This window comes from Rhamphochromis longiceps, linkage group LG20 (assembly GCF_057381845.1).
Source record: "Rhamphochromis longiceps isolate RC_006_pf linkage group LG20, R_longiceps_female_GT1.1, whole genome shotgun sequence".
NCBI lineage: Eukaryota > Metazoa > Chordata > Actinopteri > Cichliformes > Cichlidae > Rhamphochromis > Rhamphochromis longiceps.
In genome coordinates, this window is record NC_140576.1 from 38,384,782 (window position 1) to 38,401,572 (window position 16,791).

Below are 16,791 nucleotides of genomic sequence, written 5' to 3' on the forward strand. Positions count from 1 at the left end.
CCAAGTGACTTCTTCAGTCTCAGCTGACTGCAGGTTTCCCCAAATCTTATAAACAGTACATTTGCATAATGACTGAAACCAGCCCACTGAAGGGACAATGGGCCGGGAGGTCAGTTCCTTAATCATAATTATGCTAATTCTCATGACCACTGATCAACAACCACTGATCAAAGATTCACTTTCCTGGATGATTGAGAATGCATCAAGACGAAAATCTGTAAACATATTTAACCTTCGGTGACCTCAGCCTCTGTCACCTATGCTGTTTGCATACAGAATAGAATATGCATGCAGCTTATTTTTTTAAAAGCTGACGTTTTCTCATATTGAAACCCAAAAACCGTCAGATTGACTTCCTGTTCAGCCCCAGGTGTCATAGTTGACTCTAAACTCAGGAAATTTAGCAACCCAGGAGATGGTCATGGCTTTATTTTTCTAACTTTGCAGCCTTCATCTGAATTTAAATCAGTTAAATTCAGCAATACTTTTCCATGAATTCAGAAAAAGGAGAGCCTCAAATCCAGAATCAAACTTTAATTAATGTTTATTCAATTTACAGATTATAAAGATGTGTCAGTAAATTTATGCACAGCAGTGAAGTGAAGAGATCACAGGGCACATTTCATTTAAAGGAATGCTTTATTGATATCCAAACATTTACAATAAACCAAAAATGTTTTTAATTAATTCACCATAAGCTTCCAAATCTGATCCCTTTAACGATCTACATGAGAGAGGCCCCGGACCCGAATAAAGCTGAAAGTTCTCAGTGAGCATGCTCGTGGTGTGCTGCACGTCCCAAAACTAAGAAGTCACTCACTCCATCCATCATCTACTCTCCAAAACAAACTGCTCATGTGCAGCTTTCAAGGAGGAAAATCCATTTAGTTTCAAAATCGCATTTTTCTCACACTGACGAGCTCCTTTCCCCTGTGCATAAGAAAAATGTGATTCTTTTATTAAGTAAATGACTTCAGGAGTATTTCTTGTAGTGTGCAGAAGTTTGTTTAATCTTGGCAAAGCGCAGAGACACTTGAGGAGATCCAGAGACACAAAGAAAGAGTCTGTAACAGATATTTCAGGATTGGCAACTGATGACATTTTACAAAGAAGAAACTACCTCAGAAAAGCAAAGGAAAGAAAATCAGGAAGCAGCTAACAAATCATCTTCATCGTCTACCATAATGATCAACACAAAGAATAAGGACGCACGCAGGAGGCAGGACAGCCGCGGGCAGCAGAAACACCTACAGCGGAGACCCGCAAGACTGATGACAGGTCTCCCTCTCAGGTGTACTCACACGTGGCGGCACGCCTCAATGACCACTTCCTGTCACAGAGCAGTCGGACGCCACAGGAGCAGGATGTCTTATTAACGAGCTCGTCAGCACTTCCTGTAGCGGGCAGGAGTGATGTTGGCAAAGCACACAAAGATTGGCACGGTACTTCATGGCGTTTTACAAATAATGAAAAAAACCTGAAAAGTCAGTTGTTCTGTTGTTTGGCGTGAGCGCAGTTCATCTGCAGGCGTGGTCGCTTCCGTACAGGAAGTTACTCTGCAGGCCCGAACGAAGACAAGCGGCACACCAGACGCGCCCCGTGTGAGTACACCACAAACACCCGGGCGTCCCGTCCTTCACCAAACCCAGAGAAGAAGAAGAAAAACCAAAGGGCGAGGGGTGGGCGTGTCCCGCGGCTGGATCAGAGAGCGGGCGAAGCTTTTAACGCGAGTAAGGCCGACTGAGAAGCGGTGACATTCAGCAGGTAGCGTTCGCGGCGAAGCGTCGTTGAAGCGTCGGCTGCGCTCCGACGGCGACGCCAGTTTCACTAACAGGAAGCTGCGTTTTCAGCGACACGCCTGTGAACCGGAGACAGTTTGGTTACCTGTGTTGGTACGCGCCGATAGAAGTTACGTAAAAACGTCTGCAAAGCTGTAAAAGAGTTCAGAGAATACAAAATGGCTGAAGGGCTTTTTTACACAGCGGGGGTTTCAGGTGGGATGTGCGTGTACGTGGAGAAGGTCGAGGAGGGCGGGGGTTCCCGGGTCCTGACCCCGCCCATCCTCGCAGGTATATAGCGCTAACCTGTACACCTGCCTGCGTTTACACAGAGCGCGGCGGGGGGCGCTGTGCAGCGTGTGCTCACAGTGTGAATGCAGAGAAAGAAGAGAGCACGCTCACCCACAGAGGCCCATATAGTCCTCCTCCACCTGCAGAAGCCCCGCCTCCAAAGCTACACCTGCAGGAGGTTTGCGTGTTTGTTTTTTGGATGCGTATGAACACTTGGGGGGGGGGTCAAGTTTCAGAAGGTGACATCTTTTAGCGCCTGGTGTTTAGCCGGGTGGCCTCTGAAACATTGATGGGTTTGAAACAGAGGCGGGGCTCGGGGGCGGGGCTGTGCACTCTGCCACCAGCTACAGAGCGAGCTGCTGAGGTGGAGGTGGAGGTGTGGCTCTGCGACGAGGTGGTAACAGTACAGTCTAAGGTCGTGAAGAAGGTGGCGGCGAGGAGGTGGAGGAGGAGGGAGCGAGTGTTCAGAAAGATGGGTTCTCCTGAGTGGGGGTGGTGTCGGTGGGGGAGCTGACGGCGTCTCCATTTCCTCTCTGACCGACGACCTTATACTGAAGAGAGAGAGGAAGAGGAAACAGCTGAGGGTCAGTGATGCGGTTAGCGCGTCCCTTCATCAGCTTCCTGTTTACTCTGTTTAAAGCCTCGTCTTCATTTTAAAACCTTCCTTCAGACACAAACCTGAAACTAAAGAAAAGCTGACTTCCTGTCCCACACTCACGGAGCACCGTGAGCAAAAACATGCAAAGAAGAAGAAACTAATCGACACTGGACACAGAACATGCTGCCACCTTGTGGTGAAACTCTGCATTAACCTTTGACCTTTGCTCGTCCTGCAGATATCTGAACTCAATGTTCAACTTTGATCCTTTTCCAAACACTAAACTTTGCTGCAGACCTCTGCTCACCTTCAGGTTCCCCATTTTATCCTCAAAGGACTTGAAGGTTGGAGAGTTTCTGCGGAGCAGAGACACGAGGTTAGAGTCAGAATAACACCGCCACATCAAATCTAACAAACATCACATTTCTTTAATAACAACGCCAAATCCAAACGTCAGGATGCCGTGTGAATAAAAACTGAATGTGATGATCTGCAAGTCTCATAAATCCAGATTTGATTCACAGAAAACATTTAAAGGAGAAAATGAACCATTTCAATAAAGTTTGACTTTGATGGCGGCAGCACGTGCGTCAAAGTTGGGACGGGTCGACAAAACGCTGAAAACTGAGAAGAGAAACAGCCGGAGGAAGATTTATCAGCTGATCAGGTGTCCTGTGTGTTGTGTCTTTCTGGCTGCTGTTACAACCAAATTTCCCCTTGTGGGACAATTAAAGGATTATTCTATTCTATTCGATTCTATTCTGTCAGCAGCTGGGTCACATGATCGGGCAGAGCTTCACCAACCTACAGCAATCCTCACTGTGAACATGACATCATCAGCATACTCAGAGGAATCTCTGTGCGCGGGGACGATAACCTTCAAACGCCGCTCTGTGATCAATCAGTGCACGGGCTCAGGAACGCTTCCAGAAACCGCCGTATGCGAGCAGCTCGGCGTGCAGTCCACACGTGCAGGTTACAGCTCCATCACATGGAGGAGAACCACGCGTGACCACGATGGAGAAATGGCGCCATCTGCTCTGGACTCCTTTAAGACTGATCTGAGGTCAGACCCGTCATGTTTTATGTTTTATTGTGAATAAAATGTGAGTTTCTGAGATGTGCAGACTCACAGCAGCCCGACGTTTTGGGCCATAGACCTGATAAAATATTCAATCATGAAATAAAAGCAGCTTTAATAAAAACAAACAATGTACACATGTTTGTATCGTTTGTGTTTCACTGCAGACGAGCTGCGACTGGAAAGAACAAACAAAGAAAAACAGCCACCGCAGCAAAGTTTCATTATGTCACCGCAGCGTCAAACTTCAACACAATAACAACTAAAATCAAAAACTTTCATGTTGCCACGGAAACATCAGATCAGCTGACGGCAGAGTCGAATAAATGTATTCGAATAAAAGTAGCCAATAAAAACTCCACCTCATTTCCCCACATCAAACGCCCCCAGGTTTGAACGCCTTCAGTGAGCTGATGTTAGCGAGCACAGACAGGTACAGGTGTGTGTGTTACGTTACCTCATGGCGGGCATACTTATCGAGTGGCGAATGGAATAGTTGCTACTTTGAATGCGTTAAAGAGAAGAGACAGAAAAGCAAGTGTTACAATGCAGGAAGCAGTGACACGCACGCACACGCACGCACACAGCTGTTAAATCAGCTGTCACAGCCTGCAGAGCAGTCTGACGCTGAAAGAACTGAGTTTTTCAAACATCCTCTGCACAGCTGGAACGCCCAGCGTCGTTTCTTTAACTCGTTTACTTTATTTTCAGCTCATATCATCGAAACGTCTTCCTGTCAGGCTGGCCAATCAGAGCACAGCACTTTAAACTGGCGCTGATACATGAACATACAGAACCATCAAACTGAAATGAAGCTGTCTCCACAGCAACCTGAGCCTAGCATCACTACAAACGTTGAATTCAACTTTATTGACACAACACAAAGTCACAACAGCAGTCCCCTTGAGGCACTTTAAAGGGTCACCTGACTTCTTAGTGGACCAGTGTTGCGTTTACATAATTACAGGTCATGTGACTGACCGTGTGAGGATGACAACATGTGGAGGCTTACCTAAAGGAGTTAGAGAACGGCAGAGCTCTGCGGGTCAGACCAAGGTAGCGGTAAGAAGGAGAGAGAGAGAGAGCGTGAGGCCACACCCACACACCCACACCCACACACACACACACTGAGCTACAGGGATTAAACTGCAGAGTGGAGGGGGCCGCGTCCCACTGCTGCTTTACTCACACTCAGCACTGAAGCTGGGTAACGACCCAATCACAGCAGTGAAGCTGCAGGTGGGCAGGACGCGACCGGAGATGAAGTCAGAGCTGCAGGAAGAAACGCGTGGCCGGGTTTAACCTGGTGACGGTCTGAGGCGGGCCTCGTCCTCGCCAACGCGCTCTCTGAGCCCCCGCGTTGGCGAGGACGGGACAGGGTTGATGCTGTGAGCCACGTTAACGGGCCGTCGCCCGAGCAGTGCTCGCACTCTGTCACTCGGGGAGCTAAACCCACAGCAGGAGAGGCGTGCAGACCCAACACACCACCTGATTTAAACGATCCACAGACTCGTCACCAGGTTGCCTAGCAGGGGACGGTGTAAGGATGGGTCCACACGTCCCCGCTGACATTTGTTCCTGCAGCTGAGCCGGCGCGGTGGCCATGTTGGCTCTGTCGCACTGTACCTCATGTCGCCGATCTTCTTGCTGAGGGCCGTGCTCATTGTACTCAGAGCCGCGGTCGTCTTCTGTCCGGCCTGGGAAAGCGTCTCCTGAGTCTTCTTGTACCTGCAGAGAGGAGGAGCACAGAAACAGAGGCGTTAGTGTTGAGCTGCAGCGCCACAGACACACAAACGCACCAGTGTTAGTGTTCACACAGACCAGCCGCGACACACAGCAAGTTAAACACAGCAGAGCGTCCTCCCTCTGGAACAAACTGGAAACAGGAACAAGAACCCAGGAGTGTTAGCAGGCACCAGTCAGCCGGCAGGAAGAGCTTATTTCAGTCTCGCCTCACAGCACGAGGAAAACATGACAGGGAGACCGATGGCTGGTCACGACCAGCGGCGAGCCGAGCGCGTTACAGCGAACAGAGCCACACTACTGGTTTGATGATGTGAGAGACCTGAGATGCAACAGCGTCCAGCAGAGGCAGCAGTGAGTCCGTGCCTCAGACTCATGTTACAGCCTGACGGTCCGTGGATCCTCCTCCGTAACACAGCTTTAAAGGGCATCGTGCTCGTGCTGCCGGAGCCCTTTTAATGAGGTCATGTGACCAATAAGATGGCTGCTGTGAGGTCACTGTAACAGAGCGCTGAGGAAGGCGGAGCTCCGCTTTAAGGATTTTATGTTGATGTTACTGATCAGCAGGTGTGATGCTCCCGTACGTCGCTGTCCGCCCTTTCATCCAAACACGAAACAACAAGGGCCAACTTTGATCCTGCAGACCGCAGAGCGAGCTCGCAGCGGCTGTGTCCATCTGCGGTCCCGAGACAAGAACCTCAGGTTTATCGGGTCCAGACTGAGGACGCTTCCAGACAGAAAACGTCCAGCAGCTAACAAAGCAGCACACCACCTGTGGAGGCTCTTCAGCCAAACGCATGCAGGAGCTCAGAAACGCAGGGGCTGAAGTTCAAATGGATCAGAGACCGGATCTATAACTCGCCTAACAGCAGTTTACCGACGGCTTCGCCTGACCAGCTGTGAAAACAACAGGAAGTCAGCGGCTTGTTTTCATTCCTGCAGTCGAGCTCCCGTTTACCTCCAAACACCTCTGATCCCAGCACGGACAGGACGACGCGTACGGCAAGCAGAACACGCCGTGCTCTCGCTGCTTCCACGCACAGCAGGCGTCTGTCAACACTACAGTAACGCAGCAGCACGATTGAAGCACGTGAAAAGTTCAGAGCTGGATTGTTACTTGCAGAAAGTAACTTGGTTACTTTTGGGGGGGGGAAAACATTTTTAGAGTAACAGCACTGACAGCTGCGGCTCGGGAGGACCAGCGGCTCGTTGGTGGTTCGATCCCCGGCTACTCTACTCTGCATCTCAACGTAACCCCCAGACCCAGGCCTCTGTGAGGTCCACCAATAGGAGCACAAAAATCTCAGCCCCACACACACACACACACACACACACGGCCGACAGCTTCAGCTCCACGCCGGCTTCACTCTGAACGTCAGCCAGGACGCACAGCCAGGAACAACAGGAAAACTGTGTCAGTCTGGAAAAGCAGTCGCAGCATTAGGTCATCAGGCAAAGCAGCATCTGTGACCTTTGACCTCCACCAAGGAGCAGCACAAGATGAAGGAGGATTATGATAAACTGTGAATCATGCAAAGCTACTCTACTACAACCCAAGAAGAAAGACGAGGAGCTGGAAACGAGCACACAGGTCTGAGTTTGTTGCTTTTTGGTTCCAGTTTTCTTTCTCAACCCACCATCACAGCTTCAATAACACTTCCTGTAACCCAGGGGTGGGAACTCCAGGCCTCGAGCTTTATCACCCTGGGTCGGCACACCTGGGTCAAATGATCAGTTCAGTTCCAGGCCTCTGCAGAACTTCACGACATGTTGAGGAGGTCGTTTAGCCATTTAAATCAGCTGACATGTCTGAAAACCTGCAGGACGCCGGCCCTCGAGGCCTGGAGCCCCCCGGAGCCCCGCCCCTGCTGTAACCCTAATATTAATAAAACATTTAACCCTATGATGTCATCTTCTGCTTTTTTTTTTTTTTTAAACTGTTGAACCTCTGCACTGTTGCTTTTTCCAAAACAGACTGGGAGCTGACGATGACGCCGTAAACAAAGAGCTCCAGGTTCCTGCTCGCAGCTCTGCGTGTGCGCCGCTGTGTGGCGCGTCGGAGGGTCGCTCTGGACGAGCTGATAGTTACTCCACCTGAGAATAAATGCCACTGTGTCCGTGTGACACTTACTGTAATCAATGATCCCTGCCAGACATGCATGGCGGTGGCGCTTCACTTCCTGTCAGCTTTGACTGTTTGAACGCTCTGCATGACGTCCGTTTTAGATTAATAACTGGAGAAAACGTGGTCAGCATCGACAGGGCCTGAATATTTTTGGTTCAAACACTGAAGACGATGAAAAGTGTAACGAGGAGGCTTCAGCTGCGTCCACAGCAGAAAACGTCTCCTCGTCTCGTTAGCAACAGCTCTACCGCCGTGGCACCACAGAAGCAAAAGGAAAACAGAAAACTTCCACAAATCCCAAAGTGAAAGAAACCTTAACTCATCTACAGACAGACAAGAGCACAAAGACGAAGGTCAACTCACGCGTCGGAGTGGGTAATGTCATCCAAAGTGGCCGAGGCAGACAGATATCTGAAGACACAACAGCAGGAAAAATCACACAGAGACACTCACAGCACACGTCAGCTGAAAACGTCCAAAACATGCTAGAAGCTGCCGCTGTGTGCGGCCGGACAGGAACGCCGACTCTCCTGAGCACACGGAGGAGGTTTAAAAACGCCGCCGCCGTGGATTCAGAGCTGCACGTTCATATAACACGTTGATGGAAAAGAATATTCACATGTAATACAGATCTGCAACATAAAAACCTCCAGCTGAAAAGAAGCCGTCACAGATGAACAGCAGTCACACAGTCAGCACATCCGTGTTGGCGGCGGTCCGCTGCGAGGGGCGGGGCGTAAAGCGAGGTTGCAGGTACACGGGTAAACACTCAGACCTCACAGAGCAGGGAGAGGATCAGCGTGGAGTTCACAGGAGTCACACAGCCACGCAGCTGAGGGCGGAGCCAGGAAACAGGAACGCCGTCCTGACCGAGGAACCTACAGGTGTGTGCGCCTGTGTGTGTGTGTGTGTGTGTGTGTGTGTGTGTGTGTGTGTGTGTGTGTGTGTGCTGACTGTGTTGCTGTTCGAATAATTGTTGTGAAGTAGCTGTAGGCCTGTCGTGATGACCTTTGACCTAGCCCACCAATCAGAAACGGGCCTGTGCAGGTCCCGGTTTAAACAGCCAATCACAATGAGCCGTATCCTGTGTCCACTAACATTCAAACACCTGCACTGGTGAAGCTGCTATTGTGGTTGCCATGGTGATGAGACTTTTGGCCGCACCGCTCAAACCCGAGACCGGAGCTGTGAGCGTCAGGAAGGAGGCCGTCTCTGCTTCCCTCGTGGTCAGCGTCCACTCAGTCCACAGTCACAGAGAAACGTGCGTGTTGGTGATCACATGATGCCATGGAGTTAAAACTGGACTCAGGGTCATTTTAATCAGCTCACCGAACATTTCACCCATTTATCTGAAGCTCTGCGATAAATATTAACCGCAGGGACAGGCTCCACCCCCCGCCAACCTGATAAGGATCAGAGGACGGATGGATGATGTGATGATATTTAAACTTTGATCTGTGAAACATGACACGGTGAGCTGCAGCATAAGGTCGAATCCAACGCACAGCAGACTCCTGTTGTGCAACAATCCGATTCTGACCTCGCAGACAGCCTGAGTTATTTTTACAGAAACCGGAGCCGCCCCGCGAGGCCAGCCTCCGCCCACAACTGTCCCCTCCCACTGCACGGGCCACATCAACCCAAACGGCTCCGTCTCCACCGCCTCCGGTTTACTTTGAGACAAGACGCTCAGTCAGCTGATCCACAAAACGAGGAAACGGGAAAAAAAGAGAACATCTAAAAATATTCATGCGGCCGTGACGTGTTCATAACTCACAGCGTCTGTGCGCGCCTCACCCGCCTGCCCGTCTTCCTGGATATCACGTATCATGTGACTAAGCAAAACACCGTCTCTTCCCCTCCTCCTCTCTCGCATTCCTTTCCTCCCACTCGTTCCTGCAGCAGCGAGTCCGAGCTGTCCGTGTGGTTGCAGACACGTTTCCAGCTGCATTAGAGTAAAATCCACGCTGACTGCACGTCTGCGGCAGACGAACGACCACAAACTAACACCGACAGCGCTCGCCGACGTGCTGGTGTATTTCTGCGAGCAGAACAAACACCAGAAACCTGCCGGTGCAGCTGCTGCTGCTTGTGAGTCAAGCACGAGTCAGCAGCGCCGCCCCGTCAGGTCACGCCAACTATCCGAGCGAGCTCGCCAATCCGGTTCATTACAGAGGCGGAACCTGGAAACTTCCAGCAGCCTCAGGCCTCAGCAGCCGGGCGGGAACGCTGCGATTCACAGCGTGTCTTTGCTCTGCTGGCACAGAAACGTGTCCCTCGGACTGACCCAGACTGGAAGTCGTTTCAGGGGTCAGCCGGGATCGCCCGGGGTCAGATGGCGTGCTTGAGGCTCTGAGTGATGCAGCAATTCTGCACATGCTCATTGGGAACGACTCATCCTCTGTGGGGTCTCCAACTCCACGTGTCCGGGAGCGCTGTCACCTTTAACAGGGTTTTTGGACGTTAACGTCAACCGTAAAAACACCCGTGGCGCCAACGCCAAGGTGTGTCTGCGACGGAAGCCGCTGGCCTCGGGAGACACAGGCCTGCAGCTGCATGGTGAATAACCACGGTCCGACAAACGAGTCGCGTTTTACCGTCACTGGGTTTGACTTTGAAACGTTTCAAAGCTCTGTCCTGCCTCGCCTTATAAATCAAGCGCACCCATCTCCATGACGGCACGGCAGCGTTTTCTCCCCACGAGCTCCCAGCGCGTCTACTCCAGCTACAGCCACAAGTCAAACCAACGCTTCCAATCACCAGCAAAGACCTTCATCGGTTCAATAGCTGCCTTTTACTGAATGAAAAAACAAACATGTAATTATCAGCACAATAGTTACACATGGAAGTGTGACCACGCCTCCTTTAGAGGAGGTGCGCTTGATTTCTAACAGCGGGGAACAATGAATGACTGACTGCAGTGAACAGCCTGTAACTCAGACAGCAGAGGGGGGAAGGCTGTTTGAAGAAGCCAAAAATACGGAGGAAGACTGATGCTGAGAGGAAGCAGGAGAGGACACCGTCACATCTGGAGGCAAAGACACCTGATCTCTGAGAGGGGAAGTGAAGAAATACACTGAACCTTTAGCTCCTCCACAGAGAATCTGATAACCAAACACACTCGGGTGAGTGAGGCATGCAGCTCAGGCTGCTGTGGTCAGGACGCCCACACCAAATCCCACCTCAGTGCTACCTCACAGCAGAGCACTCACTCCAGCAGTTGCTCTGTCCGCTGACACCACGGTGCATGATGCTAGCATCACAGACTCACACTCAGTCCTCAGTAACTGGAGCTCAGCCTTCTTCCTGGTCTGTTAGTACAGAAACGTCACAGCAGCCATGTTATCGGTCACATGATGTCATTAAAAATGCTCCGACAGCACAAACACGGTGCAGAGGTCCGGCTCAGGGACCTGAGACCGAGCAGACAGCTGCAGGTGAGCCTGAGCAGCTCCCACACTAGACCGCTGAAATGTTCACGCACACGTTAGAAGCTGGGTGCCAAAGTCAGAGCGTGAGAGCGCAAACAGAGCGAGCAGCGAGCACGGCGTCGACTCACAGATCTGAACGGGTCACCCGCTCGTTCCACTCGCCCAGCGTCTCAGCCGTTCTCACGTAGCTGGAAACACACACAGGACGGCGTCAGCTCAGCCTGAATCACACTTCAGTATAACCCCTCCTGTCATCCTGCAGCTCTGTCTGAAACAAGCTCCGCCCCTTATAGACCCACTTTCTGCTGATTGGCTGCCCCTCACTAACAGAAGGTTAGACAGCAGTGACTTCTCCTTCCTTCAGAAAAGCTTTGCTGCCATTAAAGCGCAGAGCGCCGCTGCGTCTGAGCGTGTCAGAGATGAAACTGTCTCTGCAGCTTCCGTTTCATCTAAACGATGCAACGTGAAACCGGATGGGTCAGTCTGCAGCTCGTTACTACCGGCGCCCGCAGGGACTCGCACACACCCTCTCGCATCCTGTGCCAGAAGCTCGTCTATCAGCAGGTGCTCCCTGCACATCCTCAGGATCACACCTCCTCCTCAGCATCAGGAGGTGGGATCCAAACCAGGTGAAGCTGGACTCTATGTGCAGATGTGGCTGTGCCACAAGCCGAGGCCTTCAACTTGTTCAGTTTCTTCTTTGCAAACCAATCAGGATCCACAGACTCGGGCTGAACCTCCAGCCTCGGTGAAGCGAGCCTCCGACTGCTGAACAGTACTCATGCTTCAACAGCTCGTCTCCTCACCTGTGGGGACCTCCCAGCCTGACAGCCTCGGGGTTCAGTCCACATCGTGGCAAACCAGATACAGCTTTGGTGACGGTGGAAGGAAAAACTCCCTTTTAACAGGAAGAAACCTCTGACAGAACCAGCTGAGGAAGCCAAAGCCATCAAACACATGAATTTAGGCTAATTAAACGCGACGCCATCCAGAACAAATCAATGTTTGCATGAGTCCAACCTTCGGTCCTCTTGTTATTCAGAGCTGAGCTGAAGGCTGTGAGCGATATCTGCTGGGACTGAATGGAGCCTTTATTTAGTCTAAGCTGTGGAGAACATTTGAAACGTAAAGCACCGAGATATACGAAAGCTCTCCGAGGACAGCCTAACCTCCCGGCGCATTCACAGATACGTACGCGTTGGAGGTCTGCACGTCCTGCCAGCTCCTCGTGAGGTTCTGCCTGAGTTCGTTGAGCGGGTTGAGGCCGAGTTTCCTCTTCAGCTCTGCGGCGTGTCTCTCTTTTGCGCACAAAACCTGCCGCAGGGTGTTGATCTCCTCCTCCACCTGAAACACATTCACAGACTTTCTTAAAACAGGAGCTTTAAATCCAACTCCACAGAAAGTCACGTTATTTGATGGAGAGACCGTAAACACCACCATCCTTATTCACCCCCACCCCTCAAACTGTTTTCTGGAGGCTTGGAGAAAGCTGCGTTCACACAGGAAGGAAGAAAACAAACACACACTGGCAACACAAAGGGGGCGGGGCAAATAAAATTGTTCTCAACTGTAGCGACTACAAGTGAGAGCTCAGGATACTGCTGACTGACTGATGAAGTGGTAGTAAGTACATTAGAAGGTTACCTAGGTAACCAGCACCCGGTCCATTAGCGACCGCCGAGTCCGGGCGTCTGATCTCAATATAAAAAAAAAAAATTTTAAAAAAAAACAGGCTCAAGTGGCGATCGTGGCTCAAGAGTTGGCAGTTCATCTTGTAATCACAAGGTTGCCGGTTCGAGCCCCGGCTCAGACAGTCGCAGCCGTTGTGTCCTTGGGCAAGACACTTCACCCGTTGCCTACTGGTGGTGGTCAGAGGGCCCGGTGGCGCCAGTGTCCGGCAGCCTCGCCTCTGTCAGTGCGCCCCAGGGTGGCTGTGGCTACAATGTAGCTTGCCATCACCAGTGTGTGAATGTGTGTGTGAATGGGTGGCTGACTGGATATGTAAAGCGCTTTGGGGTCGCTATACAAACACAGGCCATTTACCATTTTTATTTCAGGCTCAAGTAACGGTTTAACCGCAGAGGCCGTGGCGTAAACGCAGCGCTCATGATGTCATGACAGTCACAGGATCAGAGGGTTAAATTAAACAGCTGCTCAGTGAAACCTTTCGCTGTAATCAGTCACCTGACACTTCATTTCAAAACTCCTGAGCTCCAGTTTTGGATCCAAACACTGCAAACTAACACTTAAAGAAGCCCCGCCCCCACCACACAGGTGCTGTCGAGCACCTGGGATCTCAGCAGGTGTGGTGTGTACCTTGGTGAGCTCGGTGCGGAGCTCCTCCGCCTCCTCCTCCGTCAGGCCAGGTGGAGGAGGGTTGGCTGGGTTCCCCATAGCGCCCTCCACGGGCACGTCGGACAGGCTGTCTGTGCGATCCACGCCGAGAGCTTTGTTAGGAGAGTTCAGGTTGATATCTGAGAGGAGGAAGAGGAGGAGGCGGGATTAGAGACACTGAGACAATGCTGAAAGCAACAGAGGCGCGCGCGCGCACACACACACACACACACAGGAAAAGGCGAGTGCTGGCGGCAGCTGATATCAAACAGGAAGTGGCAGCAGCTGCTGCGAACACCGCCACACTGAGAAAGAAACTGAGTCATGCTGGAACAGAAGGACTGGTTCTGATGGGCGTAGCAGCCTGTGGACCAGTGCGGTCCAACACGGAGGACCTCTGGCGGTGGACGTGAGTCAGCAGGAAACGCTGGCGACCCCGGTCAGACCGGCAAATGGTAAAAATCAGCAGGATGACCCTGTGACCTCCACCACCTCCACCCGTTTCATTTAAACCAGGATCCACACTTGAGAAAAAAATCTCACTGATGACTGACTGTAGAGACGACACAGACCACCATAATGGTGACCTCGCAGGTGTGTCAGCCAATGAGCAATGGCCTCAACGCAGGTTTACCCGCATTTCCAGCACAGCCAGCTGGGCCCCAATAAATCCTGACTCACGGTCGAAGAGCAGATTATTGTACGATTGTGCGTCCGTCTGAGCCCGCCTTTGTCACAGACTTTACTGGGCGGGGGTGTGTCGATGGACAGATGGCAGTCAAAGCGATTCTTACCCAGCGTCCCCCGGTGCATTAAAGTAACGCTGTCCCTGTGCTGACAGTCATAATGCATTAAATCAGGTTTCACATCGCACAAACACCCTTTAGTGTGTGTGTGTCTGCGCAGCTACACTGACCCGAGTGTGCAGGATTCAGCCTCGGAATTACAGCCCAGCATTTCAAAATAATAGACAACATCTGCAATTATAGAGGCACAAAAACACCACACAATGTTCTCTCGATGCTCGCCGGCATCATTCATGTCGTTACTGAAGGACGTCCTTCCACACTTCCTGGTTACAGCAGCGCTGACACAGCGTTACAGCCGGACCCTCGGCACAGGCCGCATGCAAGCACCTGGGCAGCGCCTTCAAAGGAACATTTAATCACAGTAAAAATGACCTTCTCGTGTTTACGTGAATGCCATAGCAACAACATCGCCGTTCATGTGACATACAAAAATGGTCCTGCTAGTGTCACAGGTGGGGGTGGGGCTACAGTATTAATCTATGACTGACAAACCCCCCACTCTAATTTTGAAAGTTGAGTCGCTGCTATAGGGGCGTTCCCAGTTTACATCACTGCAGCGGGAGTAACAAATAAAATCAAAGTTTCTTCCACCTCCACGTTTGCTTACACCACCTGACCCAAAATGGTCAAAACATTAAGAACCCCCAAAGGATTTTACTGACCTAACACAGCAGGGACCAGACATCAGACCCTGGAATATTTCAGGTAACTCTGACAGGGTCAGGTGGGAAGCATCAGGTGACGCTGCCTCAAAGGGTTTCTCGACAGTGTCATCACTGTGGGTCTGTTCCCGCACATCCCTCCATGATCCCCTGAAGAAGAGTCATTTCCTAATCCTTCATGCTTCCGGCTGCGGTCTCACTTCCTCACTGCCCTCACAGAGAAACCGTGTGTGTGTGTGCGCGTTATCAGCTTCATCATCTGATGTGGCAGCGGTCTGACGAGTCTTCAGACGCTGAGCCGTGTCCTGCATGTGAACCACACCTTCCTTACACTTCTGCTGATAACACAACACAACAGCTGCTGCCTCGCCCTGTGAGCCAGCAGCGACCGAGCCTCGTTACTGAAGGCCGACCCAAAGCAGTCAGCAAACCTCTTCCTGCTTCATCGGGTAGTTACTGCGGGGTCACTTCACAGACTCGGACGTCCCTCTTTATCCGCCCTGCTGCGCACAGACGAGAGGCAGCAGTAACCTCTGCTCTGAAAACGTCCATTAGAGCTGCAGAGCAGCGCGGGGAGTTCACAGAGAGAGGGCCTGCAGGAGCCGACCGAGGCGTCATCAGGTCACCTCGGATCCTATTGGCTCAAGCATTGACGCAAGACACGTCTGTCCCGTTTATTCCTCACGTTCTGGGGTTGTCTTACTGAAAACAAGCGTCTTCACCTGAACTGATGTTGAACGTTTAACAAATCTGGGTTTTTTGAGCTCGAGTAAATTTAATCCCACTGACAGAAAGGTGCACGTGCTGGCTTTATTAAAAGCAGATGATCAATAGGAAGTCATTTCCTTTTTGTCCTGAAACCTGAATTCACGCCTCACCTTAAAATAAAGACAAAGCTCCCTTCACAGTCTGACTAAATGCTGCTTTTAAGGCTGACCTATTCTGCACTTTTTCTACTCTTCCAGCTGTATGATGTCATCACGACAAACAAAAGCTCCACCCACCTGCTGTTTAAAACTTCCCTTTGTAAGGCTTATTCTGATTTGTGAATCATGCTAAGCCACCCTGGCAGTGTGAGAGAACACAGCCTGATTCAGCTGTAAACACAGCGTCAACACAACATGAAGCTGTCAGTCTGAAAAATCAGTGATGACACAGCAGCAACTAGCATGCTAACAGCCAGTTAGCTGTGTCCACCTGACAGGAGGGGTCGGTGACTCACTCAGGTGAGGCTCCAGGTAAATACAGGAGCCTCTGCTGCTGCGTTTGTGGCAGCCAGCCAATCCTACCTGGAGTCTGAGCTGGTTAAACACGTCGGCAGTGTCCGTGTCCGTAAACACGGAGCTCCGTTTTTAATATGATTCAAGTTCCACTCAGCGGCTAACCCACAAACCCGAGCTCAGAGCCCGGGAACCGGGCCTGTGGCCAATGTTCGGTGATCTCCCAGCTTCGTACAATCAAACCGGGCTCACACAGTGGGCTGTCGGCCGTTTATGACCGATTAAAGTGGCTAAAGTATCCGCTGAGAGCCGCTCTGCGCACTCTCACACTCGGCTAGGCTAGGCTAGCTCCGTGCTAGGCTAACACTCAGCGTTACCTTGGCTGGCGGGGTCCATGGCGTCGCTCTCTCGCGGATTAAACTCCTCTTTCGAAGATTTAAAGTTTCAGGTGGAGCGCAGCGGACAGCAGAGCGGCACACTGAGCACAAACCGTCCACACTACAGCTTCGCTGACAGAAAGTCGTCGACAAGAACACACGGGGAGCAGCAGTCGTTTATCCCACGGTCCGTGAAATTAACGCCAAACAACAGAGGCACATCCGGCGGGGAATTTCAAAATATTACGTTAGTGCCTGGAGGCGATGACTGGGAAATATTTATTGATGACTCCTCTATTATTTTATTAAGAAATAGTGGATTACCTGCCTCGGAAATTAAAA

General features: G+C 51.2%; 1 protein-coding gene across 6 annotated transcripts; it reads right to left on the reverse strand.

Annotated features, from left to right (window-relative positions):
* Positions 1-620: 620 nt before the first annotated feature.
* Positions 621-16,670, reverse strand: tpd52l2b (tpd52 like 2b). 6 transcript variants are annotated; one of them, XM_085392922.1, is made up of 9 exons: positions 16,450-16,670; positions 13,364-13,521; positions 12,243-12,391; positions 7,980-8,027; positions 5,375-5,476; positions 4,761-4,787; positions 4,206-4,247; positions 2,975-3,023; positions 621-2,620 (listed from the first exon to the last, which is right to left on the reverse strand). In XM_085392922.1, exons 1-9 carry the CDS (start codon positions 16,466-16,468, stop codon positions 2,534-2,536), a joined length of 681 nt encoding a protein of 226 aa, XP_085249048.1. In that variant the 5' UTR covers positions 16,469-16,670; the 3' UTR covers positions 621-2,533. The 6 variants fall into 6 exon arrangements, with proteins under 6 accessions (XP_085249048.1, XP_085249047.1, XP_085249050.1 ...); XM_085392921.1 differs by having other exon boundaries at positions 4,206-4,250; XM_085392924.1 differs by lacking the exon at positions 7,980-8,027.
* Positions 16,671-16,791: the final 121 nt, after the last annotated feature.

Coding starts and splice junctions, on each gene's coding strand:
- tpd52l2b (XM_085392921.1), bottom strand. Junction 4,788..5,374: donor AAGAAGATCGGCGACATGAG/GTACAGTGCGAC, acceptor TCTGACCCGCAG/AGCTCTGCCGTTCTCTAACT. Junction 3,024..4,205: donor ATAAGTATGCCCGCCATGAG/GTAACGTAACAC, acceptor TCTGCTCCGCAG/AAACTCTCCAACCTTCAAGT.